The sequence below is a fragment of the Phalacrocorax carbo genome, chromosome 20 (assembly GCF_963921805.1).
Source record: "Phalacrocorax carbo chromosome 20, bPhaCar2.1, whole genome shotgun sequence".
Classification (NCBI taxonomy): Eukaryota; Metazoa; Chordata; class Aves; order Suliformes; family Phalacrocoracidae; genus Phalacrocorax; species Phalacrocorax carbo.
Genome location: NC_087532.1, coordinates 592498 through 619859, shown reverse-complemented (window position 1 = coordinate 619859; position 27362 = coordinate 592498). Strand labels below are relative to the sequence as shown.

At 49.3% G+C, this 27362-nt stretch overlaps 1 protein-coding gene across 1 annotated transcript in view; it reads left to right on the top strand.

Annotated features, from left to right (window-relative positions):
* Window positions 1-27362, top strand: part of CAMTA1 (calmodulin binding transcription activator 1) — a 321453-nt gene that overhangs the window by 12392 nt on the left and 281699 nt on the right. Inside the window, exon 3 of the mRNA XM_064470376.1 lies at window positions 17215-17333. Coding sequence (XP_064326446.1) covers window positions 17215-17333 — 119 coding nt within the window. The remainder of the gene's footprint in view (window positions 1-17214; window positions 17334-27362) is intronic.

Here is a 27362-nt window from a genome sequence, read left to right as displayed (position 1 = left end):
CGCCATAGCTTTGCGTGACTGATTGTTTGTAGGATTTACACTTTCTTCTTGCTTCTTGGGCAGTAAGTGGGGTTTCGCATGCTAGCAGGGGAGAGGGGTTAGAATGTGGGGGAAAAAACATTCCCAGAGAGCAGCAGCCAGGGTGTACGGCTTGTTACAGGGTGATGACAACAAATTCTTCTTTGTACCTTATTGAAGACTGCACTGAAATTATAACTGAGGCTACCGTGGATGACAATCATATTACCTCCTTAAACTAAATAACTCGATTGTCTTATTATAACAGAAAGCAAAGAGAAATGTCCTAATATACTGTAGGAAATTGTCTTTACTAAATCTAGCCCAGCATTTATAGCATTGTATATATTATTTGATTTTGCCAGAATTACATGAAAGGGGGGAAAAATTTTTAATGTAAGTTGACTACCAGAGTAAATCACAGCCTAATTATTCTTTTTTCCTGGCTAAAATTAGAATTTGATATAATGGTCAATAGACATTTTCTTTAATTTTTGAGACATAATTTCTAATAGCTAATCCAAACGAATTGGAGAAAGTTGCTGCAGAATTGAAAAAATAAATTATCTGAATTTTATGGTGACTTACTGGTAAATCCCTTTAGTCGGAAGCTTTAATTTACCTCATATTTCAGTTTTTTCCTCCTCTAACTGGCTTATGGGTGTATATTAGAGCAAAATAATTGTTATTTTCTTAGTGCCACCAGGGTGCTTGGAGCATGAACCTGGCCTGTTCTCATAGGGGAATAAAGGACCGAGGACCGCAGGGGAGGGAGCATGGGGCTTGTGGCAGAGGAGGCGTGCCGCAGTGCACGGCATGGCAGGCGTTCCCCCCTGGGGTTGCTGGCCGCAGCAAAATGCTGGCGGCTGGCACCTGTGTAAGTCTGTTTGAGGTTGCCCTGGAATAAGTGGGGCTTCAGCACTGCAACCCCTGCCGGCAGCCACTGGCTCCCTTCTGGACTCAGTGCCAGTGTGGAGGAACAAAGTACTTTTGCCCTTGTTCTTGGTTAAGTGGGTAAATACTGTGCTTAGTGTTGAGGCTACTGGCTTAAATATCTGCAAAAACTTCATGAGGCTTTGCACAGCAAGAACATCTTTCCTCCAGGGTCCATTAAAGTGGCTTAGGCTCTGAAGTTATGCTTCGGCTTAGTCTGGTGTAAATTCCCTATGGCCAACTGAGTTTTACTAGAGATTATTTGAATGTAGTGTTTGTATTTCTGAGGGAAATAAATGGGCTCAGAACTGCAGAAGGGTGACTCAGACTGCGGAATGGGGAGAAGGGTGTATGTGAACCCCAGAATTTGGAAGATGACCGAGTTTGGCCTCCTGCTAGGGGAGCATGCAGCTTCATCCATTCCAAGGGGAACCCAGGCTTTTCTTCAACTTCCAGACATCATTTTTGGGCAAGTTATTTGGATGGCAGAGCCCTAAACAGTATACTTCTCTGGAGAGCCTTTCTGAAGAAGTGCATGTTTTTGGGATATTTACCTGGTTTTGATGAACTTGGGATTTGGAGATTGTGCTTCACAGCTGCAGTGGAGTATTGTGAAGTAACTGTGGATTTATCCGTATGCGTTGACTTGGTTAGATTTGGGTTTATTCCTAGAAGAAATAGCTTTTGATTCTGCAAGCAGAGAGAGTAAAGGGCAAAACTATTTAATTTCTATCGTTGTGAGGGGGTTTTTAAGCGTCTCTATTCATGCTTTTAAGAGTATTTTTGGAAAAACACTTGGCATTCCTTGCTTCTAAGTCCCGGAGAAACTCTGTGCAAACAATTGAAAAGAAATGGGGTTCCAAGATTGTCATTATAGCTATTAAAACTGTCTGAATTGTTTTGTTTTTTGATGCTTGCCATAGCAACGGTGGATGTATAATCTGCTGAATATCCATAACAGGATATTTGAATATGTTCTTTACAGTTTTACTTCTGCATATAACTAAGCATGCCAAATCATCACATTAACCCATTTAACTGAGCCAGACCCCCGTCTGCCATGGAATGACAATGAAGATTTTTTTAAAGAACTTCCTATTTCACCTCCCTCACAACAAAAAAACCCAAACACCGTACATCAGAATAGCAGCAGCTTTTATCAGTATTCCCTTAAAAATTATTCATGATTCAGACTGCAAAAACTCCTGGCACATCTGCTTTCTCGCCGCTTATCAGCTGGAGGTAGCTCTGTGTTTGTGCCCCTGGAAAGGTAAGACTGAGTCAGTTTATCCTGTACCGTACACACATAGAATCCTTTGCGGTTCAGTACTTCTGTGCCTTAATAGTGATTAGAGCTTTGATTTTTAAACAGTGGGGAGCTGGGAAACTTGAAAGATACCAGCAGCACTTCGATTCAGATGGCTGCTCTCTTATCAGTTTATTGCACAACGAATTAAATGAAAATATTTGGGACTTTGCTGGCACGTTTGATGAAAAATCTGTGTTCAGATAGCGTCCATAATATTGCATAGATCACTTTGCTGTAATAACCTATATGTCACTGTTAAAATTATGTATGATTTCAGGTATGTAAGATTCAGTTAATTAGGGCCTTTTTTTCTCCTGGTAGAAAAGCTTATATTGAGGAAGAGAATGAGTTCATTAGCCATATGTAGTGGAGTTCACACACTACTTCAGTAAGCCCTTGAAAACGTTATCTCTGTCCTCATCTGCACACAATCTCATCATCTTTATGGACCAGGAAGGATCTAGAAAGCCAGACAGTGCTCCTGAAGACACTTCATAGAGCAGGTAGGCTCTACCTACTCTAGAGCCAAGGTAGGTTGTGCTAGTTCTGGACTTGGAACTATGACCAACCAGTTTGGTGGACATTCCTCCTTCCCCAGACTGTAACAACTGAGAGAAGGCAGCTGGCGTCCGAAATGGCCTTGCCAAGCACATCGCACGGACTTGTTACTCTAATGAGCCATGGAAGCACATGAGGAACTACCTGAGCTTTGGAGAGGAGAGAGAGATGAACATTCTTGTGCACACACGTGCAGCTGATTTTGTGTTTGTTTCTGGCTGATCTCAAGGTCTAACCCTGTGTGGAGGACCTTAAGGTCATTTGTTCTCAGCGTGTGTAAGTGAATAATGCATCAAGGGCTATGACTGAAACAAACGTTTGTGCTCGTCTCCCTGAAAGGAACGGAAGGGCTGTCTTTGGCAACAGTGGCCGTCTGCGTATGTAGGAGCAGCCTGGGTTCCTGCTCGCCTCGCAGCCACAAGCCCTGGTGTCTGCAAAACCAAACCTGAAGAGCTCTCTGACGTGACTACATGCGGTAGCAGAGTGAGAATCTTTGGAACTCAGAGGAGGTGCCACCATTTCTCTCATCTCCATTTCATTCCGTAGTCTTGCCTGAATATCCCAGTGGAAGCTGGAGCCCCTCCTGAATACCAGCCTGCTGTTAGCCTTGGGCAGGAGACCGCCATGCTGGGTCAGAGGAGGTGGGCGGCAGGCAGGACTGGCACTCTGAAGGCACTGTGGGATGTGCTTCTTGGATAATCTAGTTGCCTGTTTCTTTCTGAAGAAGAAAGTGAGGCAGGGATGGACACTGGCACCTGCCGCTGCATATGGAGCGCTGGGGATGAGCTCAGCCTGGGCTGGCCCTCCTTGCTGCAGTGAGACGTCACCTGAACATCTGGCTCTTGCATCGGGACGTTGAATCCCATCTCCTAACTGCAGAGAGATACCTATTTTAATCTAGAATCCTGCTTTTGCCATAATCCAAAGTGTGAGGAGCACAGGCTGTGTGGCTGCCTTGTGTCTCTGCTGAGTGTACAGATCGTCTTGGAAGAATATCCAAGGAGAGACATAAATTCCCTAGAACTCATCCAGAACATGAGAGCTCTTTGCAAACGTGGCAACTAGAGAAGCTTCCAGTGTATCTTGAGCAGCTGAAGGAAACAAGGACGTCAGCTGATCCTGTAGCTGCATTAATATTTGCGTGTATTTATAGGCCAGAGTAGCCCAGATTTGCTTTACGACGGTCGGGAGGGAGCCTGTCGTTCTAGAGCCTCTTCCTCAATGTGCCTTTCACGCTCCATGAGATTAGCAGCCGCTGAAAACAGGAAAAAGGAATTGTCCTTTCCTCTGTCTTAGAAGAGACCCATCACACCACGTTCCTCTTTCGTCTCAGCTTGGGAATGGCCTCAGTCTGTAGCAAAACCAGAGCGCCAACAGGTCTTTAAGAAGTTCTGCTCTCCTGAGGCTCTAAGGGAAAATATCCTTTTTGCGTGTTTAGTCACGCACATCAAAGGAAACAACCGTTTCAGTCTTCATTTGCATTGTGCGGGCATTAGATGTGGTCCAGTTACGTGGAGCTCTGCTTGAGAAGGCAGGAGTGCCAGTACTCGTCAAGCTCTGATGGAGAGGGGGAGAAAACTCGGCCAGGCAAATAATATATCGCTCTTCCAAGGCGCTTGCCGTTTGTAAAAGGACAGAGCATCGGTTTTGCGGGAGGCTCTTTACAGCACGAGCCCCCGGTGCCTGGCCGCGAGGGCTGCGGGAGCCCCTCGCGCCTTTCACACCCCGTTGGCAACGGTAACGGGGTTCCCCCTGCAGATCACCCGTCCTGCGGTGCCAAGGAGGGCTTTTCCTCCCCGAGCACCGTGCTGTCACCCCGCAAACCCCCGGGTGCGGAGGAGGGCCTCCGGAACTCTGGCTTAGCGGCGGTAGGGGAAAGGCGGGGGGTCACCTCTGCCGCCCCGTCGCTGCTGTTGGGTCGATTAAACGGCGGGCGCCTGCCTGTGCTTTGGGAAGGGCGGCAGGGCGCCGGGGGACAGCCCGGGGACGTCCCGCCGGCCGGGGAGGCGGCGGACCCGCTCCGCGCAGCTCCGGGGACATCCCGGCGGGCGGTAAACCAGGGCCGCGTTCCCTGACACCGCCCGTGCCGAGGGCCGCTCCCTGCGATCGCTCTCCCGGCTCGGGGCTCTCTTTGCGGGCAGCGCGGGGCGGGCCGGTCCCTGCTGAGGGGTAACGGCGCGGCGGGGCCGGTGTCGGGGTCAGGCTGTACCACCACCCCCGGTCTGGCTGTGGCGGCGGCTAGAGCGGGGCCGCCTCCGCGCGCGAGCGGCCGGTGCTGCCGCTGCCCCGGAGGAGCCTGGGAGCGGCGGGGCTGGCGTTCGCGTGGCCGCGGGAGGGGCCGGGGCGCGGGGCTGCCGCCGCCGGCGGGGCGGAGCGGGCACGGGCATTGGCGGGCGGGCCGCCCGCCGCGCCAATCAGCGGCTTTGTTTAGGGTTACAGGGCGCGGAGGGGGCGTGCGCCCGCCGGGGCCGCCCGCAGCCAATGGACAGGGCTGGGGGCGGTGGCGCTCGGCGGCCGCCCGGCTCGCCCGCCCCATTGGCCCCGCGCGCGATCACTCTGGCGTAGGGTCCTCCTCGTTGGCCGGCGGCGCCGTGCGTCAATCGGCGCGTGTCGCTTCCTCCACGGCGCGGTTGGCTCTGGTGGCCGTCAGTCGCGCGGCACCGCGTCCTGAGTGGCCGCCTCGTCCGTCAGTAAAGCGCGCCGTCCCGCCCTCCCTGTCTTCCCGGCGCCGTCGCTGAGTGGCTGCGGCGCGTGTCATTGAAGCGGTGACGTGCTACGATTGGCGAAGCGAGCCGTCAGTCGCGCCCATCCCCTCCGGGCGCCCGCCCTCCGCCCGCCGCGATTGGCCGCCGCTGGTGTCAGTGCAGCGGCTCCCCCAATGGGCGGCGCGGGGTGTGCGCCGTGCGCGCGGGGTGGCCGGCCCGGCGGCGGCGGCGGCGGCAGCGGGAGGAGGCGGCGCGCGCCTGGGTCCCGGTCGCGAGGAGGCGGAGGAGGATGTGGCGCGCGGAGGGGAAATGGCTGCCGAAAACAAGCCGGAAGGTGAGAGCGCGGCCGGGCCGGCTCCCGCCCCGCTCCGCTCCGGGCCGCGCCGAGCCTGCCCGCCCCCACTGCCGCCGTCGCGGGGCCGTCGGCGCGCCGGGCCTGCCGCGCCGCCCCCCCGCCCCTGCCCCCGGCGCGGGGCGGCAGAGGCCGGGCCGGGCCGGGCCGCGCGGGCGCGAAGTTTGGCGGCGGCGGGCGCCCCCGCGGGGCCGGGCCGGGCCGGGCCGGAGGGGGAGTGGGGGCGGGCGGCGGCGGGCAGGCCATGTGCGGCGGGCAGGCCGCGTGGCGCCGGGGCCGGGGTGCCGGGCCGGGGCACGGGCACGCCTCCCGCCGCCCGCCGGCACGTGCCCGCCCGCCGCCAACATGGAGGCTGCGGCGGCGGCGGGGCCGGCGCAGGGCGCGGCGCGGGGCTCGGGGCCGCCGCTCGCCGTTGACGGCCTGGGCCCGCCGCCGCCCGAGGTGGGGGGGTCACGCCGCGCCGGGCCGCGCCGCCCCCGCCGCCTCCCCTCCCCCATCCCCCTCCTCCCGCGGCGGCGGCGCACGTGCCTCGCGGGCGCGCGCCCGTCACGAGCGGGGCGTCCTCGCCCGCGGCCCCGCCGCACCGGGGCCTCCGCGGCCGCCGGGCGTGGGCCGGGCCGGGCTGGGCCGGGGGCGGGCGGTGGGGGCCGGGCCGGGGGGCCGCGGGCCCCGGAGGGAGCCGGGGCAAGGCCCGGCCCGGCGGCGGTGGGGGCCGGGGGCGCCCAAGTCCGGCCGAAAGTTGCCGGGGAGGCGGCGCGGCGCGTCCGCGAGGGGGAAGCGCTGCTCCGCCCGCCCCGGCGGGGCCGTCCGGCGGGGGCGCGGGGGGGGGCGGCGGCGCCCGGGCCGCTTCCCGGCGACCCTTCGCGTCCTAGTTAACCTTTTGTTGTTGTTGTTGTTGTTATTTAAGCGAAGTTTGCCCAAGCAGGCTGCGGGAAGCGCCGGCGGCGCCGCCTGACCGTGCCGTCGGCTCCGGACGCCCGGCGGCGCGGCTCCGCTCGGCGCGGAGCGGGGGGCCCGCGGCCGCCGGGACAGCCCGCGCCCCAACTCCGATTGGAAGCGTGCGGGGGGCCCCGCGGCGGCCGGAGCCGCTCGGCCGCGGCCTGGCGCGGTGCCGTGCCACGCAGACCGTGCCCGGTGTCGGGGCCTCCATTTTATAGGAGAGGGGGAGGTGGTCGGTTTGTATCCCGCAACTCACCGGTTGCATAACTGAAACTGGGTAAATTTACTAATACCTCACGAATTTATCTGCTTGCAGCCGGGCACCTCGAGCAGCTGCGTCTAGTCTGGCCAATACGGATGTCTCTCCTTACCCGCTATAGCAGACCTAGTTCCTCACTTTTAACCCATTTGCATTGCTTCCCGGGAGCCCCTCCTTGGGATACTGGCGTCGTTATCCCGCCTCCTCGTCGGGATTTGTGCTCAAAGTGCTTCTGGAAATTTTTTTTTTTATTTTTTTTTGGTTGTTCCCTGTAATTCAGTGGTTGCAGAGCCTCTGTAGGCATGGCTGCCGCGGGTTTGCTGTTTGACTGCACCTCATCCAGCGTGACGAAGGCAGAGTGCTCTACAAAAATGTAAATTTGAAGTAGTAGCGGCAATAGTGAGTGGTGTCAGCTTCATCTTTTATTAATCTCTTCGATGCTCCCAAATTCATTAGTTCTATCTTTCCTGTGGTCTGGAAAACATCGGGCTTCGTTCCTTTCTCATTTGCGTTGAAGTAAGTGATTAACTCCACGGAAGTAGTAAATAGCCAACCGGTTACCAGGGGTGTAAGTGAGAAGTAGCATCTGTCCGGGCTTCGTACCTCCGACCATGAAGTTTTGGTTCCTCAGCGGGTGAAAGGCACCGAAGCGTGCTCGGGCTTGATTCCCTTTTCGGGCTTCCCGTGCAAGCATATGGTGATGTTTTTTCCACGTGAAGCGCGGATTTTGGTACATTCGTGTCTGTGAGAGCGCGGCTTTAGAGCCGTGCAGATCGGTGCTCCTCGACTTGAAAGGGGATTTGGCCTTTGCACTTGTTACTTAATGCAACTTTTGTCATGTTTTGTGTCGGCAACTAATTTTTGTGGGCCACTGAAGTGTGTTCTTGCTGAGGAGGTGGGTCAGCGGCAGTGTTTGCTCTTGTATTGGGCCTGAGCTGCTGGAGAAAGGACTGCTCTGCCCAGCGTTTCAGCGCGCCCATCGGCGTTGTAATCCGGCGTTCCGCCTGGCCGGGCGGGAGCTGGTTCTGTGCTTGGTACCCGCGTGGAGCGGGAGAGCGGGGGGTCTTGGGCCGCTCGGCTCAGCGCCGGCGCCTGCGTTCTTCTCGTAGTAAGCGCACAGAGCGGCGCACCATGCTGACCTAGTTCTGTGGTATATTTTCAAGGAGGCAAGATATAAACCATTCATTCCTTAAATTTAAACTCCGCCTGTCAGAGACGTGAATGGGAATCGTTTTAAAGCGGGATTCAAGACAAGTGTTTCACCAGTAGTACAGATGCTGGAGGAGAGAACGCAAGTTGCGTTAGGTTTTTGTTACCTTTATATTTAAAAAACCAAATGTAAGTGCCAGCTAGCGGCTTAGCTGCCTGGAGAAGCACCACTTCTATTGCAGAGCAACCTGCTCCGTGTACCCAAAGCGGTACAGCAGAAGTGAACTGCGTGAGCAGCAACGAACAGCTCTGCAGACCTGCCCTGGCTTTGAGCTTCCCCGTCGAGCTTCAGTCGAGGCTTCTCCTGCCCAGCTAGCAGCCGAAAAACCTCGGCGGTAGGTGAGGGTTTGAAGTGGGGCTGCCGTGTCTCTTCCCTGGCCGCAGGAGAGGTTTCCATGTCTTGGAAAACGTGGGTGGGTTCCCCTAGGCGGGTTGAAGTGGGGCTCGATGACCCAACAGCTCTCGCCGCCCCTGGGGCAGAGGCTTTGTGGCGTTTGTGGTTTCTGCTGCCTTTTGTGCATCTGAACCGCAGCAGGACTGACTGACTCCTGGAGGTGCCGTCTTGGTGGCTGTAACGGGCCCCGAACTTGATCCGGTGGGTGGCTGTCTCTAAATGAAAAAGAGAAAGTTTTTTAAAAAGTTCAAAATAGAAAGAATGTGCATGGCGAACCTTTCTCTAGGTGTCTTTGTGTTCTGTTGGGCAGGTGTCCGAAACCGGTACCTTAAAGCAGAGCAGTGCCCCTGTATGGCACAGCTGGCGCAGGAGCTGGGCGCTTCGTCGTCCCGCTGAGTTCGGTCACACGCAGTTGTCGAATTTTTCGTCTGTTGATTCAGGGAGGGTCAACAGGCGGGAAAGGCAGGAGGTGGAATTTCTCCCCGTAACTCCCGCGTGAGCCGAGGACGCTGGGGGTGCGTGGCTGTGGGGATTTTGTCAGCTCTTCTGCGTTCGTTGTTGATGCTGACCGAGAAGGAAGTTAGAGCTTCAAATATCGAACACTGGGAGTTAGGGCAAGGTACCTTTTGAAAACAAACCATTCTTGATTTGGTTGTTAAACAGCAAATATTTGCTTCCCTCTGCGGAAGTGTTGCATAACATTTTATTACTTAAACAAACCTGAGCTTATTGTGAGTGTGATGGATTGGATTTAGTGCCACGCTCCCTGTAATGCTGTCCTTCCTGGCAAAATTGGACTGTCACGGTGAAGAGGCAGGGCTTGACGCTCAGCTTGGTCTGCTCGTTGCCCCAGAATTTTTGCTGAATTTCAGCAGCTGGGATTTTACCAAAATTTCTGGTGTCAGAGAGAGAGGCGAACTGCCTTCTACTGAAGTTTCTAGACCTGCTCGGGGGGCTGTAAGCCAGCAAGACAGTTTCAGAGAGTGGACTCAATTCACTTTTCCTAAACAGCAGGAACTAAGTGTGTGTGTGCGAGGACATTTTTTTTCAGTACTTTTGGAATTATAACTGTTTCATGCACAAGATGAGTGATGTAAGGCACGGGGCTTGTTTAAAGCTCTAGTTTTTCAATCCCATTCCCCATCCCTTGTTGCTAATGGTTTTCCAAAATGCTTTGGCTCAAAGGTTTTTGGTTTATTTGTGTGGGTTTTTAAAGCCGCTTCTGTAGGAAGGTTTCCTACAGATGATGTAGCTCAGATTTAATTCCCTCTATTGGGAAACTGTGAAAGGATTATGTGCAAGTAAGGTTAGACCAAATGTTTGTAAAATCTAGTCTTTCAAGACTTGGTGCCAACTTTAGTAGCATTTTTAAATGGTTCTGCTCAAACACGCAGTCTTTTAAAGACCTGCTTAGAAAGGTGTGTGTTAGTGGCGGAAGGGGGGCTACCTCTCCTACCTCTGTGTCCAGGCAGCCTTTGGAAAGAGGGAGCTGGAACGTGACCGTCCTTTTTTCGCGTCCCTTCTGTCTCTGCTTCAGTAAACCAAATATGTCTGCCGGGCCGGGGCAACAAACCAAACCCAAACCTTTCCACGGAGTGAAGGGAGGCTGGTAGGGTGTGTTGTGGACCACAGTGCCAGTTAATTAAAACGCAGTGCTTCCAGCAGCTTCTTGCAGCTTCCGTGTTTCCACACCTCGCTGAGTTCTTTCTCTTTAGTTTCTTCCCTTCACGCCCTGTTTTTGCCTTCTGTGGCTTCTTGTGCCCCTTTGGCCCTGTGTTGCGTTTATTTACCCTCTTATAAACCCTGTGGGTGTTGAAAGGCAGTATGCCTGCGGGTGCCGGCGTCTGTCTTAACCCCAGGTCGTTGGGGTGCAGCACCTGCCCCCTTCCTGGGGCAGTTACAGCACTGGGTGAGCAAGAGCAAGCTCCCGTTGTCGCTGGGGGGGGAGAGCTCAGCGTTTTGTCGCATCTTCAGTTCAAGGGGTTTTGTGTTTTTTTTTTTTTCCTGCTAGCTCTCCAGGTAGGTTTCCAAACTCAAACTGTTCATAGCTTAAAAAAAACCCAAAACCAAACCAAAAAATCCAAACGACAAAAAACCCCCCAAAACCAACAAAACAGACAAAAACGCCTGAAAAAACCAACAACCCGTGGCTGCCAGCGCGTAGGCTCAGAGTAAGCAATTTCGCTAGCCTGCGCCAATACTTTGGGACTTCTGGAAAACTTGTAGTGTTGAGAACGTTTGTAGTACTGAAAACTGAGTCTAAATGGGTGGTTTATTTTTGCCAGGCTTAACTAATAACATCCATCTCTCCTTAGTTTCATTGCAGTTGTAATGGTTTATTTTTGCTAGGCTTGACTAATAATGCCCATCTCTCTGTAGTTTCATTGCAGTTGAATTTGATGATGTAATTTTAGTGAAAATCCAGTGACGAAAGAATTGGTGACAGGTCTAAAACCAATGAATTGTTGGCGACCGTGAGCAATGGTCTAATCATTCTGTTGCACTTGTCGTGTTTGAAAGCAACCCGGTGAAAGTCATGCTTGAGCACACTTATGAGCTGCAGGAAAAAGTTGAAGCGACAGCGCTCTTTCAGTGCTCTGAAAAAATTGCTTTTAAAATAGTTACTTCTGTGCACCTTCTGAATTTAACCAGATTCTCCTGTCTTGTGTGGTTAGCAGGGTGCTTTAAACCGCCTGCTAAGGTGGGAGAGGAGCCTGTGAAATGGAGTAGCCAGTTTTGCTGGTGGGAGGAAGTGGAGTCCCAAGTGCTGAGCACAGTGATAAATGCACAGCCTAGGAAATAAATAGCTAATTGTGTAAACCAGCCCTTCTCAACCAGCGCGTAGGCTTTCATTAAGAGGAATTGTGCTATCAACTCTTCCCCAAAACGCACCATTTGCAGTCTTACATAATCGTGTTGTTTAAATTGAATTCGGTTATAAAATGTCAAGAAACTTTCTGCTATGTGAAGAGGATAGAATAACTTACAAGTAGCGTGTTATTGGTGGGGAGAACCGGGGCCATAATAGGCAGCAGCGGGGTCTTAGCTGTAACTGTATTTCTTACAGTTTTAGAACAGTTTGTAGATCTTGTCATAGCAACTAAGTATTTATCACAAATATTCCTAGAAATCAGGCTAGACTCAATAACTTACTAGAGGAAAATTATTTCGTTGATCATCCCTGATACTACTGCCATTCCTATGGTTTCCTCCTCATCCATCTTTTTTGGTTTTCCTCGCTCCTGCCGTTTTCGCTGCAGGCAGCAGTCACGGCTGTACACGTGCTGGTTTGTGTGTCGTCCTCCCTTGCTCCTATTTCGCGGTTTTTGTTTGCCCCAACTGCATGCTCTCTCCTCGCGTCCCCCCTCGGCCCCCGGCCCGTGTGGGGGGCTGCCCGCGCCCTTGGCGGTGAAGGCTCGGGGACGCCTTTGCTCGGCGGCATCCCAGCGAGTGCTGGCATCCCGTGAACCTGTCTGGGAAAGCAGCGCTGGGGAGCGGGACATGGTTATCTTATCTTAGCCACCCTCTATTGATATTTTGACATCTGCTTTGGTTGCCAAGAGATTTACAACTGTAATCGTCCAAATATTTCTAGACAACAGACCAAAAGCTGTTGGTTTTGCTTATATTGCTCCTTGTTTACTGATTGAAACTGCCAGGAATGAAGTTTAACTGTGAGAAATAGCATGCCAGTCCTTCAGATGTTTGGATTGGGGATCGTTCCTTTCATTTGATTCTGCCAGACTGAGTTTATCGGTGTTGTCTGTGTCCAGAGGTCAGCAAGTGAAAGAATGCAGGACTTCAGGGGGACTTCATACCCCTTCCTGCAGACCAGGACCTACCAGAGCCAAATCAATACATAGGAAATATGAATATGTGTTAAAAACAAATAAAAAAAGAGAATTCCTTATTACTAAATCTAGGTGTCTTGACTTTCATTTCCGTCTGTGTCTTTGCATGTCATCTTCAGAAAAGTGAGTTACTGGAAGGGTAGCTTTTTGCAAAGGGGAGGAGTGTTTCAGAAAAGCTGGTAGGGTTGAGAAGCCCACCTCCGAAGGAGGGACAATGGCGCTGGTGCTTTTGCTTTGGGTATAGATGCAGCCGCTACCTAGCTCTCTTAAGGCACGCGTTTGTTATTTACCTTGCGAGGAGGACCAGTGCAGGGGTTAGTAGTGGCCTTACGGCAAAGCCGGGGCGACTCCAGGTAGCCCACGCCTGCTGTGTTTGTGGGTGCCACGTCTGGACTCTATTTGCTTGGTTCCGCTGCTTCAGCAGCAGCGTGGTGAGTGGCATCACGGCTAACTTGATGCCCTCCCATTCCATTTAAGTAGCTAATAATTACACAGCGATTTTAGCTGTTTGTTTTATATGGAAGCGCCTATTTGTAACGCTTAAACACCTTTCACCTCTCTTGTGAGGTAGTTAAGAAGATGGCCAACCCCAAGTTATTACTTCATTAATAATGGCTTTATGAAACTTGTGTTTGTGATTATACAGGCTTATTCTTTACCCTTATTTCCAGTGTAGAACTGTCTGTGAATCAGCAGTTGATCAACACACGTTTCTGTATTCTCTGATTATATGTTATGTTGATAAAGCGTGGTAGTTAAATGGTCTACAGATCTAAATTCACCTCCTGGATCACAGGAGATTTAAGAACCAGTTAAAGAAAAAAAGGGGGGGAGGGGGTTTGTTTGGAGAGCAGGGGTAGAGAATACTGTGTGATTTGCTGTTGTGTGCTTTAAAGTTTTATGGCCCATGTTGCATCCCTTGGGAGGATAAAGTGCAAGGAGCATGAAGAAACCCATAAAATTACGAAGGGTTTATGTGGTATAATTAATATGGAACTTTCCATGAACTTTATAATAGTTGTACTTTCTTAATATTACACGAGTTTCTGCTTTGCTAATAAGTAATGCTGAAGACTGCTAATGGAACTTAAATTTTGGGTTTTCATGCTGAATTATAACCAGATCATTGTAGGCTGCTGTATTTTAGTATATCGCATCCTTATTGTAGTTTCCAGAATCGCTGTGCATGCCTTGGGAAGCGTTTTTGAGCTGTGGCCAGCTTCGCACTAAAAAAACCCCCACGTCGATACAGGTTTACTGGCAAATCCTCCTTCTGCAAGTGCAGCTTTGCTTGCCAAAGCACTTTTTATTGACACTGAATGGGTTTGCAGATCACAATGTCATAAGTCGCACCCGTGTCACAAATAGTACGAGGAAGAAAGTTCAAGTACAAATCTGTCCTGGTTTTGCACAGGAAAACCAAATAAGCGCTGTGAAATTGCAGCTCCTTTTTTTTAACTACAGAGGATATTTGAGTTCTAAATAAATGTAAAATGGCCCCACTGGGACGTGCTGGTTGCTCCGTGAGTGGGGTGCAAATGCTGAGCAGTGCTGATTCTTGTTCCTCTGACTTCATCAGAAGGCTCCACGGAGGGTGCGTGGGTACGTCGGGTTTACTAGAAATGGCAGATTTGATTCAAACCAAAGGACAACCACTTTTTTTTCCCCTTGCTCCACCTACTAAAGATCGGCATGTTTTCGTTGGAAGGATTGCGATGTTATTTGTGAGGAATGTGGGGAGCAAAGCGAGAGCTGATTTGGAGGAATGTGAATCTTGTTGCTAGTCCGTAGGTGGGGATGTCAGATCCCGTGTGGTGCCTGGGGACCCGCTGATGGCAAACGCTGTAGGAAGGAAGCTGAGTCGCGGCGCGCAGGTCCAGGGGCGGCTGAGGTCTGCCAGCACCGTTGGCGCAGCTGGGAGAGCGATCCTCCTCTTCGGTGCCCAGCTTTCCCACTTTATCCACACAGAGCTTCCTCCGTTTGGGAACATGTCATGAATGATTCCAGCGGGTGGGGAAGCAAGTTTTAAAGCAAGGGTCGTGTGTGCATCGTTGGGCGAGGCACTTTCTTGTTCTTAATCCTCATAGCAGGCTGGCCAACTTTGTCCTTTTCCAAGGTCAAACCTGTTTTTAGAGGTCACCGAATTTAGGGTTTGCTTCCCATAACATGATTGTCATGTGTTGTTCTGACCGCGTGGCTAGAGGATTCTTTCATGAAAAGCCTGTCAGGTCGAGGCAGGTGGCAGTTGTTGTTTTCCATGTTGGGGATTTTTTGGAATGAAGAAATGTCGTTGCTGAAGGCAGAAGAGGGGAGCATACATGAGGTGTGGGCATGTTACAGGAAGATGAAAATGCCCTTCTGTTGCTATAATAACACAAGGGTATGAGGTGCTAACAACAGGAGTTGGAAGGTTTAGAGTCGGCAAGTTCTGATAACTTGTACCCAAATGTTTTTAAGGGATCTGTTATCCATAGGCAGTTTCTGGATTAATAATACCGATAATTGATGACAGTGGAAGAAAGTTAATAAAAAGAGCTGAATAATTAGAGGCCTGCCAGCCCTGCAAAATAATGGAATGGATGATAGAGGACTTGACTGATACAGAGGTAAGGGGAAGTAATGCAATTAATGTCAATTAAAGTGTGCCCATGGAAAATAAGCTGATGAGATGTAACTGGGGATGTAGTTTGACCGATAAAAGCAATAATGTGTGCTGTAAAATACTTTGCCGTCTTAATGAATTGAATGTAGTGCAATGCAATATTTTGAATGAGAAATGAAAACGGTATAAAATTCATGTAGGGAATGTTAAGTAGGTGCCAGCTAAATTGGGCAGTGGGTCTGAAGATACAGGTGGGAACGGCGGGGGCTGCCCGGCTCCGTTGCTAGCCCCAAGCAAGCTGGTGTCTTTGTGGGTAACCCCAGGCATTGCGACCTGCTCGACTGAAGCTTCGAGCGGCCAGGGATGGTGGGAGGTAACAAAGGTGACGGTCACATGTGCAGAACATTGGGAAAAAGATGTGACTGAAAAGGCCCGTAGCGTAATGGTCTGAGATATTGGATGTCAGGCTAGAAATCCTGGAACGATATTTAAAAAAAAAAATAATTGAGAGAACATTCTTCCTGATTTCTCTCAGTTCAGCAAAGATCAATGCTGCCCGACAGCTCGTTCGCTGAGGAAGAAGTACAAAACGGGCAACCCCGTTGATTTAGTCTTAACACCGTCACACAGTGAAGTTCCCAGTAACGCGGGGAGCGCGCAGGACTCGTAAATTATCGAGCAGCTCACGTTTATCGTACACATCGCTGCTTATCTTGTAAACTCATCTGCCGTGTTTGCGCGAGTAGTTGATTTAACAGCATGTATGTTGTTGAACTGGACATGTCCAAGAGTATAATCAAGCCTTAAGAATACTAGGGATGTCTAGCTGCGGGTTTGTGCTCCTCGCCCCCTTCCCACGATGACTGCGGGACGGGTTCTCTCTGATTTGCTGCAGGTCATGGGAAATTTCTGCATTGTACGTAATTACAGAGGAGTTTTATCATGATGCTGGCATCTGTTTAATGACATAGAATGATGAGATGTGTAAAAGGAAAAAGTTAATATCCTTTATCTGTACACTTCCAAAGGGGAAATGACTACAAACTAATTTTGTAGGGTAAAATGCCAGTGAATAAGCGTACTTCTCATACACCGCTGCCCAGGATCTGTCGTGCAAAGTGTGAGTAGCAGAAGAAGGGAGAGGTGGAGGGGGGGACAGTTGGAAGGAGAACTAGTAAAGCTGCTGTGCTGTAGCTCTAGTGTGTCTTATCCTGCTGCTCAGCTGCCTTTTCTGCAGGGGCTGATCTGGTCTGTAAGCATGTACAGGTCATGGACGCTCTGATTCTTTAGGTGGTGTTACAGCGGTGACAGAGACAGAGTCAAGCTTCTGGGACCTCTGCGGGCTGTTGTTGGGCCTTTGGGGTCTTTGGATCTCTCTCTCTTTTTTTTCTTTTGGTTTTTTTTTTTGTTTTAAGGGGGATCAATGCACTTTCTACATTTGTATCAACAACAAAAAAATCCACTTTGTAATCTTCAGTATTTCTCCTTTTGAGACCCCATCCTTCTACCTCACTCTCATGTTGAGGAACTGCATTCCCTTCCCGAGATGCCTGTGGAAAGAGAAGTAACCTGTTTTTAATCTGGTGCGGCACATTTTAGTTTTAAATGAACTAATAGACCTTGGGTTGCATTGCTGCTGCAGCTTGACAAAATTATAGGAGGTACTGGGGCTCTGTGCTTATTTGCTTGCAAATCCTGTCAAGTGTGAGCTTCATTTACGACTTTCCTAGCAGCTCACACTGCTGTGGTCACAGCTTCTATAACATTTTGTCGCTATGGCTTGTAAAATTTGTCACTGAGGGAAATAATAAGCTAAAACAGACACAGGTAAGCACACACGCAGGCTTCTTGTGCACAAATCCATCAAAGCTCTTTTCAAACTTTGCAACCACAAGGAATTAAACTGTACTTATATTTTTGAAATAAAGGTGCGGTGTCAACAGAGAGCTGTATTCTTTGCAGTGACAAATTGCCTGCTCTTTGACAAGTGAAGTGGTGGGTTCCCAAGTCTCGTCATAGCTAGGGTCTCCTGGTGGAAACCACCTGTTCTCCTGTTATACATCACGTGTTTCCTCTTCTTTCTAGATGATCATGGGAACAGCAATGGCAGTCATGTAAAAATCTTTTTACCGAAGAAGCTGCTTGAATGTCTACCAAAATGTTCAAGTTTACCGAAAGAGAGGCACCGCTGGAACACTAATGAGGTAGTTAAATCTCTTATTTATTCTTAAACGTATCAGCTTACATGATGCTTATGGATTATTTTTTGAGAGCATGCCATGTAACATACAGAATATAAATGCCCTGGCTCTGGAACCTATTGTTTAAACAGTAAAGTCCTATTAACATGTTGAAAGTCAGCTTTAAACTAGACTTGAAGGTAAATGCAGGAGCTGACTACTGGTATAGTAGGAGTCTATTGCTTGCATATATGTCACTTGCTTTAGAGAGACAAATCTTGCATCGTCTCACTGACGTGTTTCAAAGTTGCTTCAAATTAGGTAGGTGTTTTGGTACCACGTTAAAGAAAATGTTATCTTACTGCGCGTAAAGACTTCCGAACAAAAGGCCAGTGCATGTTCTTTCCTGCCAAACAGGGTTCTGAGAAATCTTGTGAAGAACAGGGGACACAAGGCATTGGGCGTTTTTTACCGGGATCCAGTTACTCTGAATGTGCTAGTTTGCAAATCTCCCGGTAGCACATCGTGGTTGGGTTCCTTGAAAGCAAAAGTATTTAAAATTCAGGTGTCTGGTGGGCCAAGGTAAAGTTGAGAACAATCCAAATAGTTCTGCCATCCCTTGCCTTTATTCCTTCTGGGCAGCAAGGCTGGAAGGTACACAGCACTACCTGCAGCGTAGGTTGAGTTTTCAGCAGCACTGTCGTACAGTACCTTTGCCACATTTGTGGGAATCATTTAGTAACAGAAGCAATCCACTTTGGGAAATTACTGTAAAACTCCAGTGAGTGTCTGCCTGCTGCAAGCTGACTGTTCTTGTCCCTCTGATCAGTCATTTGTAACATCTAAACGTGTTATCAAAAGCTGTACTCACGAGTTGCACGACTGCGAGCGGCAAGCTGAGCGCAGAATCGAGTATGGATCAGTCCATGTGTGTGTTCTGCAAAGCTGGAGTCCTTCATGTGCGCCCCCCTTCTCTTGTCTGAGAGTTAAAGTCAAGTATCTATTTTTAACATACTAAGTACTGTGACAGAATTAATCGGGTCTTTTGGGGAGTTGCTGGCATTGGCTCTTTTGTGTAGATGTTTTTGTCTTGGGTCATTTGAATTGAAATGTAGATTGTAGAAAACGTGTGTTGCTATTTCTTCTGTGATAGTGCTTATAGTAATGGGAACCGGGCGGTGATCTTTTGACAGACAGTTGAGAAAGAAAGCTCTCTGGGTAGGTTTGTGGCAGAATGGCGCTCCCTCTTGTTCTTGGAGGCAGCTCGTTTGGCTCTAGTCACTGTTCTCTAGTATTTCTGTTGTCCCCGGTTTAGAGCGTTGTGCGCGCATTTACACACGCAGGCTTTTGCTTGTTTTTGAAGCGTGTTTGGTGTGCGGAGCTTCCCAGGGTACAGTGTGTGGCAGAAGCAGTTATTCATATAGCTGAAAATCTTCATGATTCACAAGCATGATGCAAATGGGAGCGCGTAGGTGCTTGCAAGGTGTATTAGGCTAGAAGAAAAGTTCAGGAGCGTAGCATTCCCTCTGAAGGCCGTGTCAGTGTTCTGGGGAGGGGGAAGGTGAATGGTTTTGATGGTGCTCGCCGACATCTTGCTGGTGCGGGTTTGTCTGCTACCTTAATTCTAGATGGATTGTTTGCTAATAATCACAAGTCCTCAGCTAGTACGTGAAAAACCCAAAACCAGCCCACTTCTGTCATTTTGAATGTCAAGTTTGTCACGCTCATTTGTATCTCTCTTTCCTCCAAAATCTGTCACTGGCTGCCGCGCAGCGGGGACGAGGAGCTGGTTCTGAACGTGGGTTATTACTGGTGCTGCCTGTGCCGGTGTGTGTGGTGTGTCGGTTGCAGTTTCCCTATTGCATTATTTAAAGGGAAGAGCTTTTCCTGTGGCCAGAGATTTTTGGCCTTGTTAGCTCGGGGCAGGGGAAGGAAAAGGCAGAGTCTTATGCCTAGATGAAGTCTTGGAAAGTTTGTGTAATTACAGGGGAGGAGGGAGCTTAGCTTACGGATTTTATTTCCCTCCCCACCCCCAACCTGGAAGTTGATTTCTGTTCACTATTACAATGCTTGTAATTTTTCTTACAGTATAATTGAATAATAATGTTGGACTACATTTCAGAGTCATTCCTAACGGAATGTACTTTTTCATCTGAGTACCCAGGTGTAGTGTCTCTGCTGGTGAAGGCAGGAGTTGTAAAACGTAGAAGAAAAAGGTGTATTTTATACAGTGGCACTTCCAGAGCCTTTTGTTAATTTCAAAATCACTGGTACTGCTTGCGAGGTGTCTCACGATAGGGAGGTTTATTAAAAGATATAAAAGAAATAAAATGTGTAAAGTAACATACAGATCTGAATATGTCTCTGACATTGCCGTCCTCCCCCAAACTCATGTATGTTTGGACAAACTCATGGATGTCCGCTCTCGCCGTGGAGCGTGAGCGCAATGGGATGTGGTGGGGAATGCATCCTGAGGGGCGGCCGGGGCCGGCCCTCCTAACCCAGCCAGGACCCGGTTACTTCCCAAAACCCTTCAGCATTGCTTTTTCCGCTCCTTTGTGCGGGGATGTTTTGCAGGGACATAAATGTGACCCTTGCACCCATCTGGGGGTCTTCAAATTAAAGAGCAAACGTGTTCTCAGCCCCTGGAGCTGGCAGGCGGCATAAAGGGCGCGCAGGCTCGTCTGCTGGTGATTCCCTTGCATCTGCAAATGAGATGCTGCTGACGCTGGGTGCGGAGGTCAGGGAGCAGCTGGGGGGTTTGTTCTTTCCTCTACCAGGGCATCACCATGGGAACGCCACAAATAACTTTTTTCTGAGCGCTTTCATCTGCAGATTGAGGCTAATGGTCATAGGTTGCTCTGGATCGGGTAATTGGGATGGAGAAACAATATCCTTTGAGAGCTGAGTAGGTTGTGGTTGACTTTACACTTAGTAAAATAATGCTGTGAGCAGCAAGAGAAATGGAGCGTTTGAAAATGCTTAGAACATGTTATCGAGATGTTTGCTTTCCATCAGATTAGGCAGTTTTAACTGAAATGTTTGATGGAAATATATTTCCATATCAAGATGTCATCTTGTCTTAAATCAAGTTTATAGTGGGTTTATATTTCCTAGTGAAGGAAGTGTTCCTTCTATTCAGGTTTTTTTTTTTCCAGAGATACAAAATCATAAGTTTAGCCAAGCAATTTAATTACAGATTTACATTTTTTGAGATGCTGGTGAAAGTGTGCGTGTGATGATTTCTCTTGCTCTGGGGGAGGATAGAAAGGGGATTTTCATAGGATTTCTCATGTTAGGACAAATCAGTTAATTGCCAGAAAATTCTGCTCTGTTCATGTCAGGGAGTTCCTTGCTCTTGGGTTTTCATTGTCGATCATGTTGAACCGTTTTAGTGTTTGTGTAATATATAGATCTGGTTCTGGTTTTCATGAGCGGATGGAGCAAAGGCTTCCCATAGCATGGTGCTCCTCGTAGCTTGCTTGGCGTGCTCGCGGTGCACACCAAACGTGGGTTTCAGGAGCGCTGGGTCTCGGGTCCCTTCCACGGGGAGCGGGGCCGGTGCTCCCAAAGCAGCACCCGGCAGAGCCGGCGTCTGTGGCTCGCTCCGGGCGCTCGGCTGAGCTCCCGCTTCGCCTGGCGTCTGCCAGCGCTCGCGCCTCGTCCCCTAGGAGAGGCGGCGAAGGTTGCTGGCTCACTGACCTCTAACCGCTTTGGGCAGCAAGAGACCTCGTCCACAGGAAACGCGAGTGACCGGGGTATCTGGGAGCCGGGAGCTCCCCAGGCCGCGCGGCTCCCCGCTGTGCGGTGGGTGCAGGGGCTCAAGGGTGTCGGAGTAACCTTGTCTCTGCACCGCGCTTGCCAAAAGCCGGATTGCAGCTTTGAGCATGCCTTTCGTTAATGGAGTTGGCAGCCGCAGTCATTAATCATCCTTGTAAACACTTAATGACACAGTACGAGAAAGAAGGAAAAGTTAAACATCGGAAATGTAAAATGCTACCTAGGGCTTTTGTTTCTGATGGTGTTCTACGTTTGCATTCTCTGCTGGGAGAAGCCCAGAATTTCCACAGTAGAAAAAAAGCAGTAGTAATTGCTTTGTGTGCTTAGGCTTTTCTTGAGGGGCAAGGCAGAAACGCCCCGTTTTTCCAGTGTGATATCTAGCGTCATTTTTTACAAATTTCAGGCTGAAGTATTGCTTGGCAGTATGTCAATAAGTGCAATTACAAAATGCTTTATTTTAGCATTATTTAGCATAGGAAGAAATTCTTTGACGATGCTGCGTTGGGGACCTTGAGCAGTGCGATCACTGGCACCTCTGACGTGGTCTTGCATTTTTACTTTGCTTGCACAGCAGTGACATTCTCCTCTTCTGCTTGACATCAAGCTATTTCCCTTATTTTCTCTAAAGTGCAGAGATGATCTTGAAGGTTTGGAGAATTGCCTGAGGGACTTAAGGGACCCAGGCTGTTTTGGGGAGTGAGTCTCAAGCGTTCGGGCTGGCTGTTCTGCTATGAAGTGCTAGGAAGGAGTTGGTGAAAGCGATACATCATCTGCCACCTGCTACTCCAGATCTGCCTCGGCCCCTGGGTAAAGACCGAGCAGTGCGACATGCTGCTACTTTTTTTTTTTGTGTTACTGCTTTTAAGTTCCTTTTAGAATTAACTCTTACGCTGAAAACTTGAAACACCTATTTGTTTTAAGGTGGCCCTAGATGGTATGGCTTATTGTAGCGCTTTGCTACATCACCGTACCAGTTCATACCTTATTTACCAAAGTAGCTTCGTGTGTTTTAAATTGGTGGTTGAGAGCAAGTGCATGGCATCGGCTTTTGTCATCACCGCAGTCGGAGCGAGGAGGGGGTGCCTGTCCAGATCACAGCATCCCGCCTGCCACAGGCCATCAAGATGGCAAAACTTGCTGGAAAAGCAGCAGCGCTAGTTAGAGTTTCCTGAGGACTGTGAAGTTACTCAGTGTATTTCATTTAATGCTTTCTGTTAAGCTCAAGTTAATTCAGATGTGCTTTGCTTAAGCACAGAGTTTCCCGAAGCCAGAGGCTGGCCGTCGTGAGAGCTCTGCAGCTGCCGAGCGCTTGCACAGCTGGAACATCCTCGCGGTCTGCATCGGCTCTGTGATCTCTCGAGAGCAACGAGAATATTTAATTTTGACTAATTGCCTTCTGCCCATGTGATCATGGAGTCTAAAATATTACGGTGATATTGGCAAATGCTGTTACTAGAACTTCTGTTGCTTTCTGTTCCACCTGACGATCCTCCGCTGGAGGAGTAGTGGGGAAGTGGTTCCTCGGTAGCATCTCCTCCTGCCACCGGTGGTCTGGCACGTCGGCTTGCTCTTAGGTTTGTGCTGAGCTGGGGACTGAAGCAAGTTACCGTAAGGTTTTGTCAGTGAAAGGAAGTGCTTAGCTGAGGGCAGAACGTTTGCCAAATGCTGGAACGGCCAGAGCATCTGTAAAATCAAGAACGTCGGCGGTGGCTCGGGTGCCCCGTTTCAGTGGTGGTCGTCTCCTGCTACTGCTAGCCGTTGTCGCTGGGAGAGGCGCGTCCCGCCTGGGCGTCACTGGCCAGTTGGGTGCTGGCTCCGCCACCCGTTGGTACCATGCCTTCCAAAGCGCGTCCGTCCTCTTGGCCAGCAACAGAAGTGTAAGAAAACTCACTTTTTTTTTTAAAGGAGAAGAAAAATCTCTGACCGTGAAATCAGAAGGAAGTCACGTTTACACCCCAGCTAGTGCCGAGTCAGGAGTAAACTGTGTGTACACCTGACTGATGCCGTCTAGCACGTGTGGGTGGCTTTTCTCGCTGCCTGCGTGATGATGATTTAAGGCTGATCAGTGAACGAGGTGGAAATTTCTCTTTAACAGAAGCACTTCATTATAGGTTTATTTTGTGAAATTAATGAAATCCTGTGCTTTGCTTAATGTACAAAGCAGAAAATCTGCTACTGGCTTTGCTTTTGCGGTTTCTCAGTCATGTTTACATAATTAGTAAATGTGAGCAGGCTCCGTGATTTAGCAGAATTGAAAGGTTACTGTTCCTGGCAGCCTTAAGCAAAAGCAGTAATACCTGCTCTGCTGTTCGTGCTCTCATAGAGAGAAATCCCTCATCTTCCTCTTACAGAAATCTGACTTTCTTTCCTTCCCTTTTGTTAGTGTTGGGGACCGACGTTGTAATTGTATAAGTGCTCTAAAATGGCTGATTTGGCAGTTCTGTGCACTTAATGTGTCGGAGTCCTGGGACCAGATTGAATCCTGTAAAGCAGAGCAAACAAATGAAACATATTGTTTTGGGTAATGTACTGCCCTCCTGGCTTTTTTTTTGCAAATGAATTCGATTGAATGAGTTAAATTAACTTTTTTACACTTAATGATAGCTACAGGAAAAAAAATTACGTCCTAATTAGTTTTAGCATGTTATACACAAAGTATAAAATGCTGATGGTGTTTAACTCACTGGCTTTTTGACGTTAGTAACCTAGCAAAATACCCCTGAATATTTTTACAAATTTTGAAAGTTTCTAGCAGTTAGTTTGGGGCGGAACTGCTCCGGTTTGCGTTGAGCGCTGGTGTGGCGGTGCCTTGCCGCAGGCTTCGCGGCGAGTGCCCTCCTGCTCCCGTACGCAGAGACGCAGCCGCTCGCGTTCTGCTGTTCAGGAGCAGGCCGGGCTGGTTTGGCCGCCGCACCGAGCGACGGAGCGGCGGGAACAGTTCCCGGGGGCAAGGATGAAACCTCCCAGCAAACCTCCAGGGGCTATTTCAGACGGAAGGGGACTTTCTGGTGCCAGGCACCGCCAGGTTCCTCTACTGCCAGCGGGTCAGAAAGGTGGAGTATTATGTCTCTGATTGATTAACCTGCATCATCTGGGGCTCAACCTTTCTAGTGGTACAGGGCTCCTCTGAAGTGTAGGATCAAGAGAGTGTGTGGCATCTGGTGTAGGGGGAGTAAAAAGTTGGAGTTACCAGTTATGTAAACCCTTCTCCAAATGGGAGAGAATCGGCAGAGTGCATTAATTTGATGATTATTTTTAGCTGTTTATCTACCGGAACGCCAGCAGCAGCGGTAGGTACCGCTGCATCGCGTATTTGGGTCTTTGGCTTGCCCAGCACTGAGTAAAATACTCACTGGTGTGTTACACGAGTTGTACTTTGTACCGCATTTTACAAGAAAAATGTTACAACAAAGTCAATTTACAAAGTCAATTTAAATGTCTCTCTGCCAGGGACTGGCATATATAAACACAAATGAATTGGTTCACTTGTCAAATGAATGGAAACTGAGGATATTACATTTTGTAAGCGACTGAAATCCTGTCTTCTCAGTCTCATGTTCACTACTTCCAAGGGCAGCTGTTTCATTTTGAAGAGAAAAATCAGGGGATTTGGAGGAAAAAGAAAAACTAGATTGGAAGGAAAAATTAGTGCCAATAAAAGCGAGGATTTTGTGCGGGAGTAGTGCTTCAGCAAAAGGACTCGGAGTGAAACCAATTTGTTTTCTGCAAAAGGAGTGATCAGTGGGGCACTGGGGAGAACAAAGTGCACCTGGGGGAGAGGGGAGAGATCTGTGCGATGGGGGAGAAATTAAAAAAAGAAAGTCTGTTCATTCCATTGAAATTGGCGTCTGTACCCAGTTGTTGACACGCGTGGCTGTGGGTCATAAAAACGGGAGCAGGCAGCTGTCCGCTGGCCGATAGACAGCGGAGTGGCGTTAGCAAAATGCTGGTGAGCTGGTGTGCTTTCTGGGTCCGCCCCACATTTAGCTCCAGTTTAACTCCGGTCTCTGGTTTAACTCCAGTTTGGCTCCAGCTGTAAGTCACTTGCCATCCCACGGGTAAAACGTTCTTGCGGTTATTTAAAACGCATCTTTATACCAACTCGGTGTTGCCTGAGGAGTCAGGAGGGAGCCTCGGGCTCGTGTTAGGGGACGCGACACCCATGGCACCGACCCGCAGCGGGGCTGGCTGCCCCGGCAGCCCTCGTCCAGCTGCAGGCGGGTGCCGCGGGGCGACCGTGCGCACTTCCCCCGCTCCCACCTCTGAGGAGTTCCAGAGGTATGGGCTCTTCCCGGTACTATGATTCATGTCACTACCTTCTGGACATCATTAGCTGCTGAGTCACTGCAAATCGGTCTCTTTGTTGTTGAATCATTTCTAAGTCACTTGGTTACCAAATCACTTTCTTCCAAAAAGAGGTAATCTTCCAAATCTGTAGTGTAAATCGCAACAAAAGGGCCCAGCCTTAGCACACAGGTGAAAAAACAGCAGAAGAGCTGACTTTTTGTTTTGGTTCACAAAAATTGGAATTGGTGAATATTGGAAATGATGGCAAGAACATAGCCGCAACTCCAGCATGCGGTGGTAACTTCAGCAGGAGGGTTTGCCGGACACTGCCGAGGAGGCGGGTATGAAAAGCACAGACCTTCCCGCTTTCTCCAGCAGGTTCCTGGCAGGTATATGTAAAGCAGGAGCGATGCAGAGAGATGCAGTGCATTTTCTGGAAAAACATACAACCAGACCAGGTCGTTGCATTGTGCCTCAACTTTGAACGTGGTGATTTTCGGTCATTGGTGGCTGCTTTGCCTTACAAAGACGTGGTTTTATGGAGGAGAAAGGGGTTGTTTCTCAGCTTCAAGCGTGAAGCTGTTTTGATGCAGATGAAAGACTCCCAAAACCTCCTGCCTTGGCGGGCAGGGGACGCTGAAATGGGAAGGGGTGTAGTGCCCTTGGTGGGTGGCTTTCTCCTAAAGTCATCTGATGTAAGCATTACGCGTCCTGCGTAAATTTAGTATACGTAGTTGTCTCTGTCTTGCTTGCAAGTGGGTACCAAAGGCTTCTTTATAGCTTCTGTGTAACTGAAATTCCGGGAGGAGAGGCCTCGTCTTGGTAACCACATTAGAATTACTTTTTTATTGTAGCGTTAAACCAATACGTTATGGTGGTAGGAGTTCAGTGCGCGTGTGTCAATACGTACTGTATTTCCACAGTTACAGTGGATAAAGCAAACTCTTGAAAAAGAGCATGTCATGCCCTGAGAACAGATGATCCGAAAGTTGTATTGACAGCCATTTGTGTTGTTACCTGAACAGCAGTCTCCGTAACGAAGGTAGCCTGTCAGCGCTGGGGCAGGGCTGCACGCTCTGCGCGTCGCAGCTCAGGCGCTTCAGCCACGCTGATTTTACCCTGAGCCTTCTGCAGAATAGGGAACCAATATGAAAGTGGCAAGACTTGCAGAAGCCATGCTATGGGGAGGTTTTTTAAAAAAATATAACAAAACTGAAGCTGCTGACGTAGGAGTCGATCTGCGTAGCCAGGGTGGTCGTGGCCGCAGGAGGGTCTGCTGCAGCAGGCGCCTCGCGCTTCAGCGTGCCCAGGTTGGGAGCAGGACGGCCGCAGGGTGCTGCCGTGGGCTGTGTGTGAATTGGGAGAGCTTTGATGTGATTCCATGGAAGGTATTGGTTTTACTCACTGAAGCTCCTTTGTTTTGCAGAGATCTTGATGCAGACGCCCTTTTGGATTTCTTTTTAATAATGTGTGACCCTTCACCTTTGATCCCTTGACCTGCATTACTTTGGTAACCATTTCATTTTTTTAATTTCATTTCATTTTTAATTTTGGTGTGCAAGCTGTAACATTTCATCATTTTTAAACTGTAGCGTTCTTTGACCTCCCCAAATGTCTTTTTTTATGAAGATATGTAACATTGGCTTTTCTTGAATAAAAATTATCAGTTGTTTAAAAAAAAAATAAAGTACGTAATTATCATTGGTTTTTTGCTTCTTTTAAGTTTAACTGTGTGTTTGTTTCTTGTATAGTACATTACTTTTTTTGACCTGTGTTCTTCCAGTACTTAATCTAATTTATTTTGATATTTCTGTACATCTTTGGTTTTAATTTGCATTTCTCTACAGTTCTTTTGGTCAGTAAAACACATACTGTTTGGTCCCATGTGTCCTATCCTCCCCCCGTCACATTTTGATAGCTCAAAGAAATCATGGGAGCATTTAAGACACTCTTATGAGTAAGAAATATTCTTTATCGTTAAAATTT